Source organism: Monodelphis domestica, chromosome 2 (assembly GCF_027887165.1).
Source record: "Monodelphis domestica isolate mMonDom1 chromosome 2, mMonDom1.pri, whole genome shotgun sequence".
In the NCBI taxonomy this organism is placed as follows: Eukaryota; Metazoa; Chordata; class Mammalia; order Didelphimorphia; family Didelphidae; genus Monodelphis; species Monodelphis domestica.
In genome coordinates this window covers 528,102,547-528,120,579 of record NC_077228.1, presented here as the reverse complement: position 1 = coordinate 528,120,579, position 18,033 = coordinate 528,102,547, and the positions used below count along the sequence as shown (strand labels likewise).

Below are 18,033 nucleotides of genomic sequence, written 5' to 3'. Positions count from 1 at the left end.
TTTATCTGCACCTGCTCTAGGCATCCCAGATGACAAAACAAACAAACAAACAAACAAAAAAAAACCATTTACACTGCATGCACATGAACGAAGAGGAATAACTTCAGGCATTTTAACACAGGTTTTAGGACCTGTTCAATGTCCAATTGCATATTATTCGACTCAATTAGACCCAATAGCTTCTGGGAAATCACCATGCCTTAGAGGAGTAGCGGCAACAACTTTGCTAGTAACAAAATCTGCAGACTTAGTATTGGGGTGCCCACTAATGATAATGTGCCCTCATGAGGTTGAAGCATTACTTCTAAGACACAGAACACAGGTGTTCTCAGACCAAAGGCTTACAAGATATAATATTACTTTATTAGGCAATGAAAACATCACTTTAAAACACCACACAACACTTAACCCTGCTACCTTGCTTTGAGATTTACCAATCATAGGAGAACCATTACATAGTTGTGAATCATTAGTATCTATGGCAGAAAAACTTCGTAAAAATCTCCTGGACACTCCTTTAGAAAACTAGTTTTGTTTATTGATGGTTCTTCCTTTATGAAAGATGGTATACAGTACACTGGAGCAGCTGTAGTCACAGAATTTGCAACAAGTTTTGAGTTCCAATTAGCTAGCTTTCAAGATAAGATTGTAACTTTCAAGTAACTAACCAGCCAATGGTGAATGAGAGGGAGATCATCTTTGCATCAGGAATTAGGATAAAAAGGAATCTGCCTGCTCTCATTCTTTGTACTTTCTTGCTGGATGTACCACTTGTCACACTGGCTCATGAGTATCCATTCTTGAGAGGACGAAATAAAAGAACCTTTGACACACTGATACTGAGTTCAAGATTCTTTTGAGTAGATGTTCGTTCCTCTCATAAATCATCAGCATTTCCATATATTTCCAACAAAGTCTAGCAGCAAGAGTTATAAAGAAAAATTCCATTTAACATTACTCTAGACCAGTATTGGCGAAGGCCCAGCATGTGTGCAGAGCTGGTATTCCCCCTCCTCTGTCCAGCCACCCAAAGTGAGCACTTCCTCCCTCCACTCTCTGGGGTAATGAGGAGGGCTCACAAGCAGCTTTAAGTTGCAGTTTGGGCACCCAAACTTGAAAACCTTAGTCAACACTGCTCTAGACAATATCAAACATTTGGGGAATTTATTTGCTAAGGCAAATACAGGAATTATATGACCACAATTACAAAACACTTTTCACATAGTTAGATCTAAACAATTGGAAAATTAATTGCTCATGGGTAGACCAAGGTAATACAATAAAAATAACAATACTACCTAAATTAATTTGTTTATTCTTTGCCATACCAATCAAACTACCAAAAATGATTTTATAAAAGTAGGAAAAATAATAACAAAATTCATATGGAAGAACAAAAAATCAAGAATCTCAAGATGAGATGGAAACATAGGGTTCCCTGGATACCTCAAGTCCCTAGAGGAATCTCAGGTCAAACATTACATGAGGAATTTCTCAATATTGCACCCCTGCAGTGATGGCTGAAGAAAGTTGGCCCTTCTGCAACCAAGAGATGGCTGAATAAACAAAGGATTCTATGCCTCTTGTTTTAGATGCACTTATACTAGTTTTATGATAGGGCTCTTAGCACAGAAGGATACCTTCTGTTTGTACCTCAAACATCACCAGATTCCTCATGATAGGCAACTCACCCACCTTTATGATCATGATGTCATAAATGGTGTATACCTGTGATTCTGCCCCCAGACTCTAAGGCACCACACAATATCCCTTTTGTTTGTTCCTCTCCCCATATTTCTTACCAAGTCATGTAGACCCTATTTCTTTAGGATATGAACATCCTGGACTCCTCTTCAGAGAGGCAATTTGGTCCTACACCTGCCTCCTGACCATTCAACGCAATAAACTTCTCTATTTTTAAAGATATTCATCAGAAACTGTTCATTCTTTGAAAGAGAGCACAACCAAAGCACAACCAGATTTATATCAAGCTCTCCCACAACAAAGAGAATTAATGGGAAAAAAATGTTATGGATAGTGGCCTAGTGGTACCAGGTCTTTAACTACAGCATTTGACAATATGATCTAGTACTGGCTAAGAAATAGAAAGATAGGGGGCAGCTGGGTAGCTCAGTGGATTAAGAGCTAGGCCTAGAGACGTGAGGTCCTAAGTTCAAATCTGGCCTCAGATACTTCCCAGTTGTGTGACCCTGGGCAAGTCACTTGACCCCCATTGCCTAGCCCTGACCACTCTTCTGCCTTGGAGCCAATACACAGTATTGACTCCAAGATGGAAGGTGAGGGTTAAAAAAAAAAGAAATAGAAAGATAGATCAATGGAATAGACTTAGGGTAAATGACCTCAGCAATCTAATATTTGATAAACCCAAAGATCCCAGCTTTGGGGATAAAACTTACTATTTGACAAAAACTGCATGGAAAATTGGAAAATAGTATGGCAGAAACTAGGTGTAAACCAGTATCTCACACACTATGTGTGAAATTAACATAAAGAGATAACCCATTGCTTGGCACATATGCATTAAGAAAGAAAATAAGGAAAATATATAAAGAGATGAAAAGAGAATAAGAATAATACACACCATGAATACATAAAAAATTAATAGCCACAAAAAAAAGAGAAAAAAGAACCCAAGTTAAAAAAATCCAAAGGGAACTCAAAAACAGAAGATATATTAGCATACATTTATAATTTTACTATTTTTAAAGAAATGATAAACAAAGAGGAATTTATGGTCCAGTACATCATCTTTTTTATGCATTTATTTAGTTAAAAAATTTTGTTGGTGATGTTGGTTACTAACTATATAATTAAAAAAAATTTTTTTTTAAAAGATGATATAGGGGTGACTTTTACAGTGTGGGTCCAGGAGATGAAGGTTCAATACTATTATTTTTAGAAGTGTTCATTTTTACTACTGATACTTTTACTAAAATAACAATTACATTATCAATAAAATATCATTATTTCTAAAGCATAAAAATGAAAATAAAAGAAGCTAATGCTAATATCTAGAATATACAGTCTAGTATCACTGACAGGGAAAAACAAGAAGGTACTCTCCTGTACAAAGCTAGTGGTCAAAGCATCTGACGTACTTTGTCCCTACTGGGGTCAGAATCCCAGACACTTCTCCATTACCTTTAGATTACCCAGTGTGGATATTTCTGGGGGTAGTTAGCCCCAATGAGGCCTTTCTGCAATTTTTCTTAGGGGCCTAAAAAATTGTCTTGAGCCCAAACCAGGAAGGAAGAAGGTATATTCTTCTTCACCATTATCTGCCCCCTTCCTCATTTCATCAATAGGTTTCTGGATCTAGAGTTGGAAGGGACCTCAAAGGCCATTTGGCTCAACTCATTAAATTTACACTGAGGAAACTGAGGTTGAGGGAAGTTAAATTACTTTCTTGTTTTCCTTCAGTCATTTCTGATTTTTTATGATCCCATGTACAATAGCCATCCATGGGACTATTTTGGAAAGGATACTGGAGAGTCAGGAAGACTAGAGTTTGAATCCTGCCTCAGACACTTATTAGTTGTTCAACTTTGGGCAAGTCACTTATTTCCCCATCTGTAAAATGGTGATAAACCTCCCAGGGTAGTTGTGAGGGCCAAATGAGTTAACAGGTAAAATGCTTTATAAACCTCAAAGAACTATATAAATGTAAACTGAGGAAACTGAGATCCAGGGAAGTTGAGACTGAAGATCATATCTCTAAAATTATGAGACCTCATGAACCTTCTTGTTCAGATCCTTCATTTTATCAATGAGGAGGCTGGGACTTAGAAAGAGCACAAAATTCTGTAAGTGGAAAAGCTATAAGACCATCTAGTATAATCCCCTCATTTTAAAGATGAAAAAGCTGAGGCTCAGGGAGGCCATAGGACCATGGGTCTAGAGGTGTAAAGGACTTCAGAGGTTGTCTGATCCAATCATTTCATCTTTCTTGCTGTTGTTTAGTTGTTTCAGTCACATCTGAGAATAAGCCAAGATTAGGTGGGGTTGATTGAAGTGCTGACGTGCACTGGCATGAAAGGCAGGACTTTCCAGTCTGATGCTGAAGCTGGAGAAGGGAAAGCCTTCTTACGGACTCTCCTTCCACTGCTTCTAAGCTCAAGATCATGGCAAGCAAGAAAGTCATTGTAGTGTTTGGTGCAACAGGTAAAAAAGACTCCCCCCCCCCACTAGGTAGAGATTGTCTGAGGATTTTGTTCATGTGTCTGAATGTCCACACTTTCCTCCAGTGTGGACAGGTTTAGACCATTGTTCACTGGAGTTCTGTGGGAACATAGTACATAGAAAGAACAGAGGTAGAAGAGGCATAGGACCCAAGTTCAAATCTTTGCTAGTTGATAGCTGTATAACTTTGGCAAGGCTTTTCACTTGTAAACCTTAAAATTTCTTAGACTTATAAATGTTGGAAATTTCACCATTGGGAAATTTCATACTTGAAAAATTCCCTATTGATAGTGGGAACTCTATTGGAATGTGAACCCCATTGGCATGGGAGGTTTCTCCTCCTCCCTTCTTAAGATTACTTTAGGACAGAAACCTTTTGCTGAACAATGGAAAGGGCTTTGACCTATGCTTAAGCATAGAACAGGAATTTCTTTGAGTCATGATTGATTTTAGAATTGATACAATAGAGATACTTGGAATGACAGAACCAGGTCTTGGAAATTACAATCTCCACCCTACTCAGAGTAAAAGGATTTAGGAAGGGCTGCAGCAAGAATCAAGATTTAATTATTTGAGAATATGACCTTCAACAGACATGTGCAAAGCCACAAACCTCTGGGCGGTCCTGGGTTAAGCTAGAGCCACCATTGGCACAGGGAAGACATGGACAGTGATTGTGAGATGTGAGAACTGAGGGGAGGGAACTTGGATGGTTTCCTTAAAGAGAGAGGGGTCTGAGGACTGAGGGGTGGTTGGTTGGAGAGGTTTTTGGTCTGAGTGGTTGGAGAGGTGCTCTGAGAAGCTTGCTCTGAAGGAAGCTGGAGGTGGAGGCCCCTGAGACTGTTTCTCCATTTTGGTCACGTGAGTAATAGGGACTGATCTCCTTTCTTTGCCCCAGCTATCTAAGGGCTTGGGCCTTTTGGCCCAGCCTAAACAGAAGGGGTATTTAAGCCCTATTCCCTTCTCTCCCCTTTATCTCTCCCTCTCTCTCTCTATCTCTAATACCTTTCTTCATCCTGTTTGTAATTAAACTCCATAAAAGGTTGACTGCTGACTTGAGTTTTCATTTAGGAATTACATAGCTGAATTCCTTGGCGACCTTAAATTAATATATATCAGTCTTTTAAAGTGATTTCCTTGTCACACACTTCTGCACCTCTGCTTTTTCACCTATAAAATGAAGGAAGTTTGACTTGATGTCCCTGTTCAACCTTGGGCAAATCTCTAAGCCCTCTTGTTTCCTTATCTGACAAATGAGAGGGAATGGGAATCATTAATCTGTGGTCCTTCTAGGGGTCTTTAACAAAAGGATCCACTTAGATTTCTTGTGTTGGCAACAAGAAGAATTAATTTGACTTGCTTTAAGGAAATGTTTCATAAAAGAGTTCCCTGATCCCCCCCTTTTAAGTTATTTTTTGGGGAGTCATGCCCTGGAAACCTGTGCTTTATTTAACAGAGTAGGTTGTATCTTCAATTCTCTCTTTCCATTTTCTGTGGTTGAAGAGGAATAAGAAAATGCATATGTTAGGGTCTGGGGTGAATGGAAAAAGTTAGGAAATGTATCCTTCTGACAGGAAGCTAGGAGAGGCAGGATAGTGGATAGAGAGCTGGGTTTGGAGTCAGGAAAACCTGGGTTTAGGTCCCACCTCAGACATTAATGATCTATTGGGTGCCCTGGGGGGGGATAGAAATAATAATAGTAATACCTTTCTCAAGGGATTGATCATTGAGTTAGTCAAAAGGGAACCTAGAGGTCATTTTACAGTTGAGGAAACTGAGGCAAAAAGAGATGAAGTGATTTGACCAGGGTCACCCAGACAGTAAGTATCTGGGGCTAATTCAGACTTGGGTCCTTCTGGTTCCAGTCTCAGCTGGATGGATTCCACAAGCCCAGGGATCTCCATTTTCTCTGCTGGTAAAATTCTTGAACCTAGTTTTAAAAGGATGATCTATGAGTATTTGGAAAAGGAAACAGTGATGGCTTAGAGCTATCAGTGCTGCTTCTATAGAACTTGGGAAGATGACAGCAATAAAAGAGCGGACTCTGATAGTGAAGGTTTTCTACTTTGGTTTGGAGAACAAACAGAGTACCCAGGGTAAGAGCAAGAAGTACTAGAAAAGCATGGGAAAAAGAATACTTGAAGGGATTTTTCTACCAAGTTAAAGCATCAATGTCCTCTAACTTTTCGGGCACTTTAGCTGGAACCCATTGGATTGCCATGCTTTTCATTTTTGAGTCTCCATTTTTAATACAGATCATGTCCTCCCAGCTCCCAAGTGTCCTACCTTATCAACTAACACCTTGTGGCTCAGCAGTTTAACTGAGTCTAGTGGTACTATTGGGGGCATCCTGGAGAGGTAGAGATTGTTCAATTTTCAGTTTCAAAGATTGTCTCAGAATCAGCAGCTGTTGCAAGTCAGGACTTGATTTCTTCTTTTGCTCATTGTTGGAGACTTAAGAAAGCAAGTGAAAGTTAGAAGTGTAGGGTGTATAAACTCCCCACCCTACTCCACCCAGCCTAGTTGTTGAACATTTCTCAATAAGCCTTGGCTCAGGGCAACTAGATGGTGCAATGGATCAAGAACCTAATTTGGAGTCAAGAAGAGCCATCTTCATGAGTTCAAATCTGGTCTCAGACACCAGCTATATGACCCTGGGAAAGTCACTTAACAAAAGCAGGGTAGTAGAAGGCTCAGGAATTAAATCTTTATCATGCTGGTCACTATAAGCTGCTGCTACTAATAATAACTGGCATTTATTAAATGCTTTCCATCTATTATGTTCTGGGTACTATTCCCCATAAGAGAGCTCGAGTAGAGTAGAGTAGAGTGGGGTTAGGGGGTGTCCTCAGAGGAGGAGTAAAGTATAGATAGGAAGGAAGGCAGAGCTCAATGGACTAAGTCCACATTGCCAGTTGCTTCCTCTTAATCTTTTTTATATAACTAGTCAGGGTAGGGGTGGGGAGAGATAGGATTATAATCCTCTGATCCAACCCCTGGGGGGTGCTTGGATTATTACCTCCATTTTAGAGATGGGGAAACAGATGATTACAAAAGTGGAATGACTTAACACAACTAGTAATTATTAGTTCTTATTTAATCTTATCCTATTCTCCATGACCCGATTTGGAGTTTTCTTAGCTAAGATACTGGATTGGTTTGCTACTGCCAGCTCATTTAACAGATGAAGAAATTGAGGTCAACAGAGTGAAGTGACTTCCCAGAGTTACATGGTGTCTGAAGCCAGATTTGAGTCTGTGTAAATCCCTAGCCACTGCACTACCTAGCTGCCCCAGTAATTATTAAATATACAACCCCAAGATTTCTGACCCTAAGCAAAGGGTTCTAAGAGCATCTTTTTCTGATCCCTCACACACACTCAAACACTGCCCCCCCAACACACACATATCGTATGCGTTTGTTTATTCATTCATTTGTTAAATCACTTATTCATTGGTTTGTTCTTTTCCCTCCTCACCAGGAAATCAGGGTGGTTCTGTGGCCAGAGCCATTTTGGAGGACAAAGATATTTGTGTAAGAGTAGCCACTCGGGATGTGACCAAACCTGCTGCTGTGGCCCTACAAGACCTGGGAGCTGAGGTGGTGAAGTGTGACCTGAATAGCAAAGAGGATGTGAATGGCATTCTAAAAGGTGCCCATGGTGCCTTCCTGGTGACCACCTACTGGGATGACTTTAACCAGGAGAAGGAAATAAAGCAGGTGGGGAACAAGGCTAAGCCCATGAAAGGACAGGGTTCCGGAGCCTGGACAGGCGCTATCCAGTGCTGAAGTAGAGTGGCTTTGTGCTCAATAAGAGCCCGATCTATTCCTGTAAACTCTTAGGACTTCATGTCAACTTCACCTACTTCTTGTCTAGTGACCAGAGTTGATGATTCTCACTCTAATCTGTATAAGGAAGTCATTATGAAGCAAAGTTCCCTCATCCAGTGAAACATATCTCCCTCCTAGAGTACATACACATGTGTATTAATACCTTAAAAGGATAATTTCTAACTCTCGATTGGTTCCCAAAGATTGGGGTTATACCCAAGATAGTTGACTGGTTGGTCCAACTTGATCCTCACAACAACCCTACAAGGTGGATAGAGGATTCTCCCTATTTTCCAAATGAGGAAACTGAGGCTGAAAAAAGCCGGGATCACTTAGCTAATAATTGTCTAAGGCTGGATTTGAACTCAGGCTTTTCTGATGCCTAGTCAGGCACTCTACCCACTTCACCACTTAACAGCCTGAAATCTTCTAACATGTATCCATTTTAGTTCATGAAATCCTACCACTCTCAATTTTTTGAAATCTGCTCTCTTCAAGCCGAGGTCCCATGACAGGCCATTGCTAGCTTTCCTCTAATTCTCTATTCCAAATTCTTACATAGAGTAGTCACTTTTCCTCATAGTTCCCATCATTTCCACCCTAGCAACCAGTTCCTACTTGTTGATAAGAAGCAGACCCCAGAGTTGTCCTCATGAAACACATCAAATAAGAGAAGGCCAAAGTAATGACTAGATATGGGACAGAGTAGATAGCTGGCCTTGGACACAGTTCATGTTGCTCCTCAGATGTACCCTGGTTGGGGGGGACCTTGGGCAGAGCATTCCCTTCTCAGAGCCTCAGGCAGCTAACTCCAGAAGGGGAAAAACTTCAGAGCAGGTGCCTCTCTGCATTGGTGGAGAGAGTTCCTCCTCCAAGTCATTCCCTGGGCCAATGAAATTCCAGGTCCAATCTCTATCCCATGGGGGAGGAGGGGAGGGGAGGGGAGGGGAGTCAGAAATACAAGGGAAGGGGGCAGCTGGGTAGCTCAGTGGATTGAGAGCCAGGCCTAGAGATGGGAGGTCCTAGGTTCAAAACTGGCCTCAGACACTTCCCAGCTGTGTGACCCTGGACAAGTCACTTAACCCCCATTGCCTAGTCCTTACCACTCTTCTGCCTTGGAACCAATAATCAGTATTGATTCCAAGACAGAAGGTAAGGGTTAAAAAAAAAAAGAAACACAAGGGAAGAGATGAAGGAGGAGGGAGGAGCAGAAAATGGAAAACCCAAGAGAAAGTCAACACAAGATAGCAAAGAATTGTGTTACTAGCCTTGGCTCTGCCCCATTCTGTTGGGAGGGAAACAATGATTTATTTCCATGAATTTAAATACATACAATCAATTCAGGAATTCCTTGTTTGAACTGATGGACACCAGGCTGTACTTCATACAGGAAACTGTGCTTGGGGAGGGGGTGTGTAAGAATAAAAAAGAAAAAGACCCAGAGTCTGTCTTAGGAGAGTTTTCAGTTTAGTCATTCAGAGACCTCAGAACTCTTTGTTCCAAGAAGGCAGTGGAAGAGAGAGAGAAGGTTTCAAAGTGAGGGAATCTGTTTTGGGTTGACAGAGAGATGGACATTTCTGCTCAGGAGGGATCCTTTCCAATAGCTTGGAATATAAGAACCAGGATGGGAATCATGATGAGGAAGTCAGAGACTGTCTTGGTTAAAATGTAAGGAGCAAGAGGTGGAACAGGGACAGTCTTGTTTATCTGTTTCAGGGACAGCTCAGGGCTAGTTTGATGGTGTCAATTCCAGGCCCTGGTCATTGTTCTATCATTTTAAACCTAGTGATCCCCCTCAGAATTTAGAGCAGTGATGGTGAACCTTTTAGAGATTTATAGTGCCAGGCCTTACCCCCATCCTACCCCCCAAGGCCTGCACCCCCACCACTATCCTGACTGAGTGACATGCACAAATCCCCTTGCCCCCCAAATTCCCCCCTTACCCCAGACAGGGGAGGAAGAAAGCACTCCCATTGGGCTGCTGAGTAGAGGGGAAATGAAGTGAGGAATATCCTCAGGTGTATGGAGGGGGGGGAGGGAAACAGCTCCACTCTGAGTCCCTCTGGCTTTCTAGTAATGAATTCTGGCAAGGAACTGTAGGTGTGCCCACAGAGAGGGCTCTACATGCCATCTTTGGCACATGTGCCATAGGTTCGTCATCACTGATCTAGAGAGTAAGGCAATTCTAGTAATGCAGAGTTATCAGAAATAGTGTCAAGGGTGGCCAATTCTCTATTCATACTCCTAAAACCTTCAAGTCCTGAAGAAATGTGGACAGTTTTGGGAAAGATGGGGTCATCCATCAGTCAGACTATTTTCAATAGCACATTGCTGAACACAAAATGAATGTTTTATCAGTGCTTGAACCCTTCTCTCCCTCTTCCACTGCCTTCTGGGAACAAAGAGTTTTGAGGTCTCTGAATGACTAAACTGAAAACTCTCTTAAGGCAGACTCTGGGTCTTATTCTTTTTTATTCTCACCCACCCCCCTTCCCAAGCACAGTTTCCTGTATGGAGTAGAGCCATGTTTTCATCAGTTCAAACAAGGAATTCCTGAAGTGGTTGTATGTACTTAAATTCATGGAATCTGAAGTTTTATATGTATGCAAAATATGTCATTATTTTAGCCCAACAGAATGGGGCAGAGCCAAGTCAAGTAACATCAATTCTTTGCTATCTTGTGTTTACTTTCTCTTGGGTTTTCCATTTTCTGCTCCTCCCTCCCTCTTCCTTCATCTCTTCCCTTGTGTTTCTTTCTTTAAAAAAAAAAAACCCTTACCTTCTGTCTTGGAATCAATACTGATTATTGGTTCCAAGGCAGAAGAGTGGTAAGGACTAGGCAATGGGGGTTAAGTGACTTGTCCAGGGTCACACAGCTGGGAAGTATCTGAGGCCAGATTTGAACCTAGGACCTTCCATCTCTAGGCCTGGCTCTCAATCCACTGAGCTACCCAGCTTCCCCTTTCCTTTGTATTTCTGATTCCCCTCCCCTCCCCTCCCCTCCTCTTCCATGGGATAGAGATTGGACCTGGAATTTCATTGGCCCAGGGAATGACTTGGAGGAGGAACTCTCTCCACCAATGCAGAGAGGCACCTGCTCTGAAGTTTTTCCCCTTCTGGAGTTAGCTGCCTGAGGCTCTGAGAAGGGAATGCTCTGCCCAAGGTCCCCCAGCCAGGGTACATCTGAGGAGCAACATGAATTGTGTCCAAGGCCAGCTATCTACTCTGTCCCATATTGAGTCATTACTATGGCCTTCTCTTATTTGATGGGTTTCATGAGAATAATAACGATAATCAAGGAAGAGACTAGAACTTCTAAAAAGAAAAACTAAAAGAAATGAAAACAAAACCAAGGAATAACAAATGTATTTATTTTTATATTATATATTCAATAAAAATAATTGTTTTTATTTTTTTGGCTCCCAGGGGAAGACTGTAGCTGATGCCAGTAAACAACTGGGCTTGGAGCATGTGGTGTACAGTGGCCTGGAGAATGTAAAGAAGTTGACCAAAGGGAAATTAGAGGTGCCGCACTTTGATGGGAAAGGCGAAGTGGAGGAGTATTTCTGGTCCATTGGAGTTCCCATGACCAGTGTCAGGATCGCACCTTACTTTGAAAACTTCCTAAACCTCTGGAAACCTGTGAAGGCATCTGATGGCGACTACTACAACTTGAGTATGTTAGAAGATGACTGGGGGAGTTAGCAGGAATTGATGCTATTCATGCATTCATTCATTCATTCACCCAAATGTTTACTGAGAGGCAGTGTGACAGGGGGCTGGACTTGGGCTTAGAAAGATTTGGATTCAAATTTTACCTCTGATACTTCCTGGCTATATGACATCAGCCAAGCCTTATCAATTTCTCAAGCCTCAGCTTCATTTATAAAATGGAGAGTGAAGACTTGGGCTAGATGAGCTCAGGTCCCATCTGGCTTCTGGACTGGTGCCCTATATCTGTATGCAAAACCTTGGTGGAGTAAGGGAGGGGAGTACAAAAATGAATAAGATATTTAGGAGGCAAAGTAGAATAGTGGAAAGACCACTGGATTTGGAATCTTGAGACTTAAGTTCAAATCCTGCCTCTGATACTTCACACATGTGACCTTGGTGGGTTAGTTATCTTCTGTGGACCTGTTTATTCATCTGTAAAATGAGGGAGTTGGACTTGAAGGCCTCTGTAGTCCTTTTCCAACTCTAGTGCTATGATCCTATAAATCACTTAAGCTCTCTTTTGCCTCAGTTTCCTCCACTATAAAATGAGAGGGTTTGGCCTCTGAGGTACCTTCCAACTCTAGATATGGGATCCTAAGGTTCTAAGACAAAGCAGCTGGTCTCAGATTGAGACCAGTCAAAGCAGAAGGAAGCCAAAACAGGGCATGCTGTTGTAACTCTTTGCTTGGTGAATATTTTTGAAAGAATGAATAAATGAAGAGTCTCTTTTTTGGCTCCCTAAGGTTTTAAGAACTTTCAAAGGATGAAAATTCCATAGCATCTCTTATTAATCAATTTATCTATCAATTAATCTAGAAATAAAATTATCTACAATTGCTAATAAATGGGCATCTCTTAAGCACCTAGGATCTGTCCAGCACCGTGCTAAGAAAATCCTGTGGTCTAGAATTACACCAAAAAGTATTGTCCTTTAGGGGCTCACATTCTAATGGAGGAGAGACCACATGAATAACAAATAGATTTTCATCCCAAATATGGAAGACACCCAGGTATTTGATAGGGTGGATCTCACTGAAGATTATACAATTAGTTTGTTACGTTTCTGATGTCCACAGGGTGGGGGACACCAATTAGCAAGACTTCAAGGAAGATTTTAGTTATGGGGGTTTCAGTGAAAGGGCTGTTTAGGGAATTAGATGGGAAGGTCCTCACAAATCCAGAGGCCATTTAGTTTAAATCTCTCATTTTACCTAGGATGAAATCGAGGACCAAGATGCTAAAGGAACTTGTCTAAGTTCACTGAGACTCTAAATGTCAGCGGTGAAATTTGAATCCAAGACCTCTGACTCCAGAAGCAATGTTATTTTCATTTTTAGTGCACTGCCTCTAAGAAGCTAACTCTAGAGCATGGACAACCTGTGACCAGAGAGGTTTTTGGCCACAGAAAAATCAGAGGTTTCTTTGGAGACATCTCCCCTTTGCATGAGCTTCCTCTCTACCCCATACCTGGAATGCACTGCCCTATTAGTTCTGTCTCTTAGGCCCTGGAGGTTATATGAAAGCTTAGCTCATGGGCCAGTTCCTTTGGTTCCTCTCAGGTGCTTCTGTCCTCCATACACTCCACCAAGTACCTTGCGTTTATTTTGTGCATTTGTGGTCTCTCCCAATGGAGAACAAGGTCCTTGGGGGCCCACATCATCAGGATTTTATTTTTGTAGCCTTAATGCCCAATCAAACAACTGACTCAGAATAAGTATTAAGAAAAACTCATTGATGGAATGTAGTCTACCATATATGCGTAGCATTCATCCACTTATTTTTATAATATCCAACGCAAGCTGCAATTGAATGACCAATGGATTGTGGGAGGAACCTGCTGTGGGAGGCTGTGTTGTAACTGACTGTTCTGTCCTCTTGGCCAGTGTTGCCCATGAAGGACATCCCCATGGATGGCATCTGCATTGCTGACATTGGACCAGCAGTGGCCAGCATCTTCAGGTCCCCAGAGGAGTTCCTGGGCAAGGCTGTGGGTCTCAGTGCAGAAGCTCTGACGATTCAGCAGTATGCAGACATCCTCTCCAAGACCTTGGGGAAGGTGGTTAAAGACTCCAAGGTGAGCCTTCTTAGGGCAGAAATGACAGTAAAGGTGAAATCCTTTTCTAATTCTTCAGGAGAGGCATCTGCTTTGCTTGGGAATTCTGGGAAAATCCTTGTGAATGGGAGCAGCCAATCATTGTCAGTGGGTGATCCATGATGGGATTTCATAGGCATCTGGAGAGGGGGAAGCCTTGTGCTTTCAAAATTAATTTAAATTAGCATTTATATCAAAAGTTGAGATTCGCAAAGTGCTTTTCATATACTATCTCATTTGAATCTGATAATGCCCTATGAGATGAGCTATTGTATCCTCAATTTTACTGATAAGGAAACTGAGGGAAATTGAGGGACTTGACCCACCTTTAATAACCCATTCCATCTCCATCTCTCATTTCTAGTCTTCATATACCTTATATCCCATCTCCATTTTTCCTTGTACGCATTGACTTCCTCATTTAATCATTGTGGTTTCATACAGGTCAGCCTTTCCACTCCAACTGGACTGTAAGCTCTTTGGGGGCAGAGACCATGCCTTAGACACTTATTCCTCTACAGATAGAAGGGACCTCAAAGGGCCATCTGGTCCAACTCTTGTATTTTAGAGAAAAAGAAACCGAGGCCCAGGGAGATGTCCCTATAACACACTGGTAGGTAGGTAGTAAACATAGAGGAGATAGGTGGAATAGAGAGCTGGACCTGGAGTCAGGAAGACATTAATTCAAACATTTATCAGCTGTGTGACCCTGGGGAAGTCACTTAACCCTGTTGGCCTCACCTATTCCTCATCTGTAAAGTGAGCTGGAGAAGGAAATGGCAAAGCACTCCAGTATACAAATGAGGTCACAAAGGATCTGACCTGACTGAACAACAAAAGTAAGCATCATGTGTCTTCCTTCTAGCAGTTAGCACAGCCATGGGCACAACAGATTCACAATAAACTCCAAAACAGTTTAAGAGCTAATTAGTTCAATGTCCCCTAGGGAAGTCATTTAACCTCAGTTTCTTCATCTACAAAATGGGGATGGTAATAGCACCCAATCAGAGTTGTGCTGAGCATCAGATGGGTTATATAGACACATGTGGTGCTATGTAAACCTTAAAGCACTCTATAAGTCTTGCTTTTATTATAATATTATGATTATCATTGTTATTATCTCCCTTCTCCCTTCCTCTCCTTCCCTCCTACCCCCACACACAGATTTTCTGCCTCTTGCCCTGGGACTCAGAACTACCGGGGCATGATGAGCCTTGGGGTTCTCTTCACCATTCTGGTGACTTGCCCAGACCAGACTTCCCACTCTCACTTGGAGTTCCTTAGTCAGGGAGATTCTCTTCTTTTTATATTTGTATCCCCAGCCCCTCCCATATATGGCTCCTGGTGCATAGAGGGCGCTTAATCACACATTTGTAATTTATCCATTCATTCGCTAATTCATTTATTCATGCATTCATTCACTCATGCAGTTTTGCATTCCTTCCTCCTCTCACTCCATCCATTCCTCCATTCCTCCATTGGCTCTTGCCTTCATTCTCTCCAGACCTGGAGGCAGCACCTAGGTGGGAGCTGGAAGGTTCCTCAGGAGTAGCCCAGTTTGGCTAGAATATAGTGTGTGAAGGAGGATAGTGGATGATAAGCCAGGAAAGGTCAGTTGGAGCAAGATTGTGAAGGACTTGAAATGCTAGACACAATAGGGAGCCATGGGAGCTCTTTGAGCAGAGGAGGAAAATGGTCAGTTCCCTCATTCAGGCATTTGTGATGCCAAGGGCCTGTGGGGCTGCATTCCACCACCTGCAAAGTCTCTTCCAGTGCAGCAATCCCCTAAGGGCCCGGAGGACTGAATTGAGGGAGTTGTTTTCTTTTTTCTTTCCTTTAAACAGTGAACAATGATTTTTTTTTAAACCCTTCCTTTCTGTCTTAGAATCAATACTATGTTTTGGTTCCAAGGCAGAAGAGCAGTGAGGGGTAGGCAATGGGGGTTAAGTGATCTTTCCAGAGTCACACAGCTAGGAAATGTCTGATGTCAAATTTGAACCCAGGACCTCCCATCTTCAGGCCTGGCTCTCAATCTACTGAGCCACCCAGCTGCCCCCATAAACAATGATTTTTTTTGGAAATTTTTATTTAGTCAAGTTAGAACATTATTTCTTGGTAACAAGAATCATACTCTTTCCCTCCCTTCCCTCCCACCCCTTCCAGTAGCTGATGTCAATTCCACTGGGTTTTATATGTGTCCTTGATCAGAACCCATTTCCATGTTGTTGGTGTTTGCATTAGGATGTTCCTTTAGAGTCTCCATCCCCAACCATATCCCCTTTGACTCATGTAATCAAGCAGTTGTTTTTCTTCTGTGTTTTTACTCCCACAGTTTTTCCTCTGAATGTGGATAGTGTTTTTTCTCCTGTAACCCTCTGAGTTGTGCATGATCACTGCATTGCCACTAATGGAGAAGTCCATCACATTAGATTGTGCCACAATGTATCATAGTCTCTGTGTACAATGTCCTCCTGGTTCTGCTCCTCTCACTCTGCATCAGTTCCTGGAGGTCGTCCTAGTTCACATGGAATCCCTCCAGTTCATCATTCCTCTCAGCATAATAGTGTTCCATCACCAACATATGCCACAATTTCTTGAACAATGATTTTTAAAGGAATTGAGAGACTGACTCTGGCCACGTGGTGGCACCTCCACCCTAGCAGTGGCTCCAGCCTGGGGTCTGCCATTTAAGGCTCCTAATGGTGTCTTGGCTAATGTGCTGGCCTAGAGGTGACATGGGGTGGAAAGAGCTGAGGTCCCTCAGGCAGCTCTGCTCTGGCTGGGCCTTGCTAGAAGGCTGGTCTTGCCTCAGGAGAGGTCTGGAGGCAGTTGTGCTTGGACAAGTGAGGCAGGCAACAGAGCTCTCCCTCTGTAAGGCTCCCAGAGCCTTTAGTCTATCCAAGGCACATCAATATCTCTGAAACAGATGAAGCAGATGAAGGGGCTGAAGCATAGAGAGGGTGAATGGTCACAGAGCCAGCAAATGGAAAGGCAGCAGGATGCAGTGGAGAGAACAGGGAACCTGGAGTCATGGCCCTGAGTTCAAATCCCTCTTCTGCCACTTAGCTCTCTGTGAGACTTGGGGAAAATAATTTAATCTTTCTGTGCCTCAGTTTACTCCTTTGTATAATGAGGAGGGGTGGACTAGATGTTCTCTAACACCCCTTTTGGGGGTGGCCAGGTGGTGCAGTGGATAGGGCACCAGGCCTGGAGTCAGAAAGGCTAATCATGCTGAGTTTGAATCTGACCTCAGACACTATGTGACCCTGGACAAGTCCCTTTACCTTGTTAGTTTCTGTTTTCTCATTTGTGAAATGATCTGGAGAAGGCCATGAAAAACAACTCCAATGTCTTTGCCAAGAAAATCCCAAGAAGGGCCATGAAGAGTTGGACATAACTGAAAAACCATTGAACAACAAAAGATCTCTTCTAGCTCTGGTCTATGAGCCTCTGAAACCTCTCTGGGTCTGTTTCCTCCTTTATGAAATTAAGAGTTTGGGAGCAGGTGAGTGATTCAGTGGATTGAGAGCCAGACCTAGAGACTGGTGGTCCTAGGTTCAAATCTGGCCTCAGACATTTCCTAGCTGTGTGACCCTGGGAAAGTCACTTAACCCCTACTGCCTTACCACTCTTCTGCCTTGGAACCAATATATAGGATTGATTCTAAGATGGAAGGTAAGGGTTTAAAATTTTTTTTAATTAAATGAGGAGGTTGAACTAAACTTCTAAGAACCCTGTGAATTCTAAGTCTTAGATTCCCATATTCCATGTCACTTAACCCCCCCCCCCCGAAACCTCAGTTTCCCCTGCCCATGAAATGGGGAAGGAGGATTAGACTATGGCTTTTTAGGTCTCTTCCAACTCCAGAGATATGATCCTAAGTATCAGGTGGTATTAAAACCCAATGTCTCCTATTGCCAATGGAAGGTTCTTTCTGCCCTGGCACATTGCTTCTTTGGGACACAAACATGCCAGGGAGAACTTTACATTTCACCTGGCAAAGCTCCCATGACTGCCTCCAGCAGGCTGACCCAATCTGCCTTGCCAAGGCCAGGGCTGCCATCTAATCTTTCCCTTCCCATGGTCCTGCTCCTCATTCCATCCTCCAGGGTTCTCCAGCAGGCTAAGCCTTTAACCTCCAGCTCCCATTTCTTGCCCATGCCAGCTTTCCTTTCCCCCAGTGGATCAATCTCCCC

At 42.5% G+C, this 18,033-nt stretch overlaps 1 protein-coding gene across 1 annotated transcript in view; it reads left to right on the top strand.

The window, feature by feature from the left end:
- Positions 1-4,056: 4,056 nt before the first annotated feature.
- LOC100026729 (nmrA-like family domain-containing protein 1) overlaps positions 4,057-18,033 on the top strand; it is a 28,400-nt gene continuing 14,423 nt past the window's right edge. Inside the window, exons 1-4 of the mRNA XM_001377208.3 lie at positions 4,057-4,182; positions 7,682-7,920; positions 11,458-11,707; positions 13,629-13,819. Of these exons, the coding sequence (XP_001377245.2) occupies positions 4,143-4,182; positions 7,682-7,920; positions 11,458-11,707; positions 13,629-13,819 (720 nt within the window). The 5' untranslated portion in view covers positions 4,057-4,142. The remainder of the gene's footprint in view (positions 4,183-7,681; positions 7,921-11,457; positions 11,708-13,628; positions 13,820-18,033) is intronic.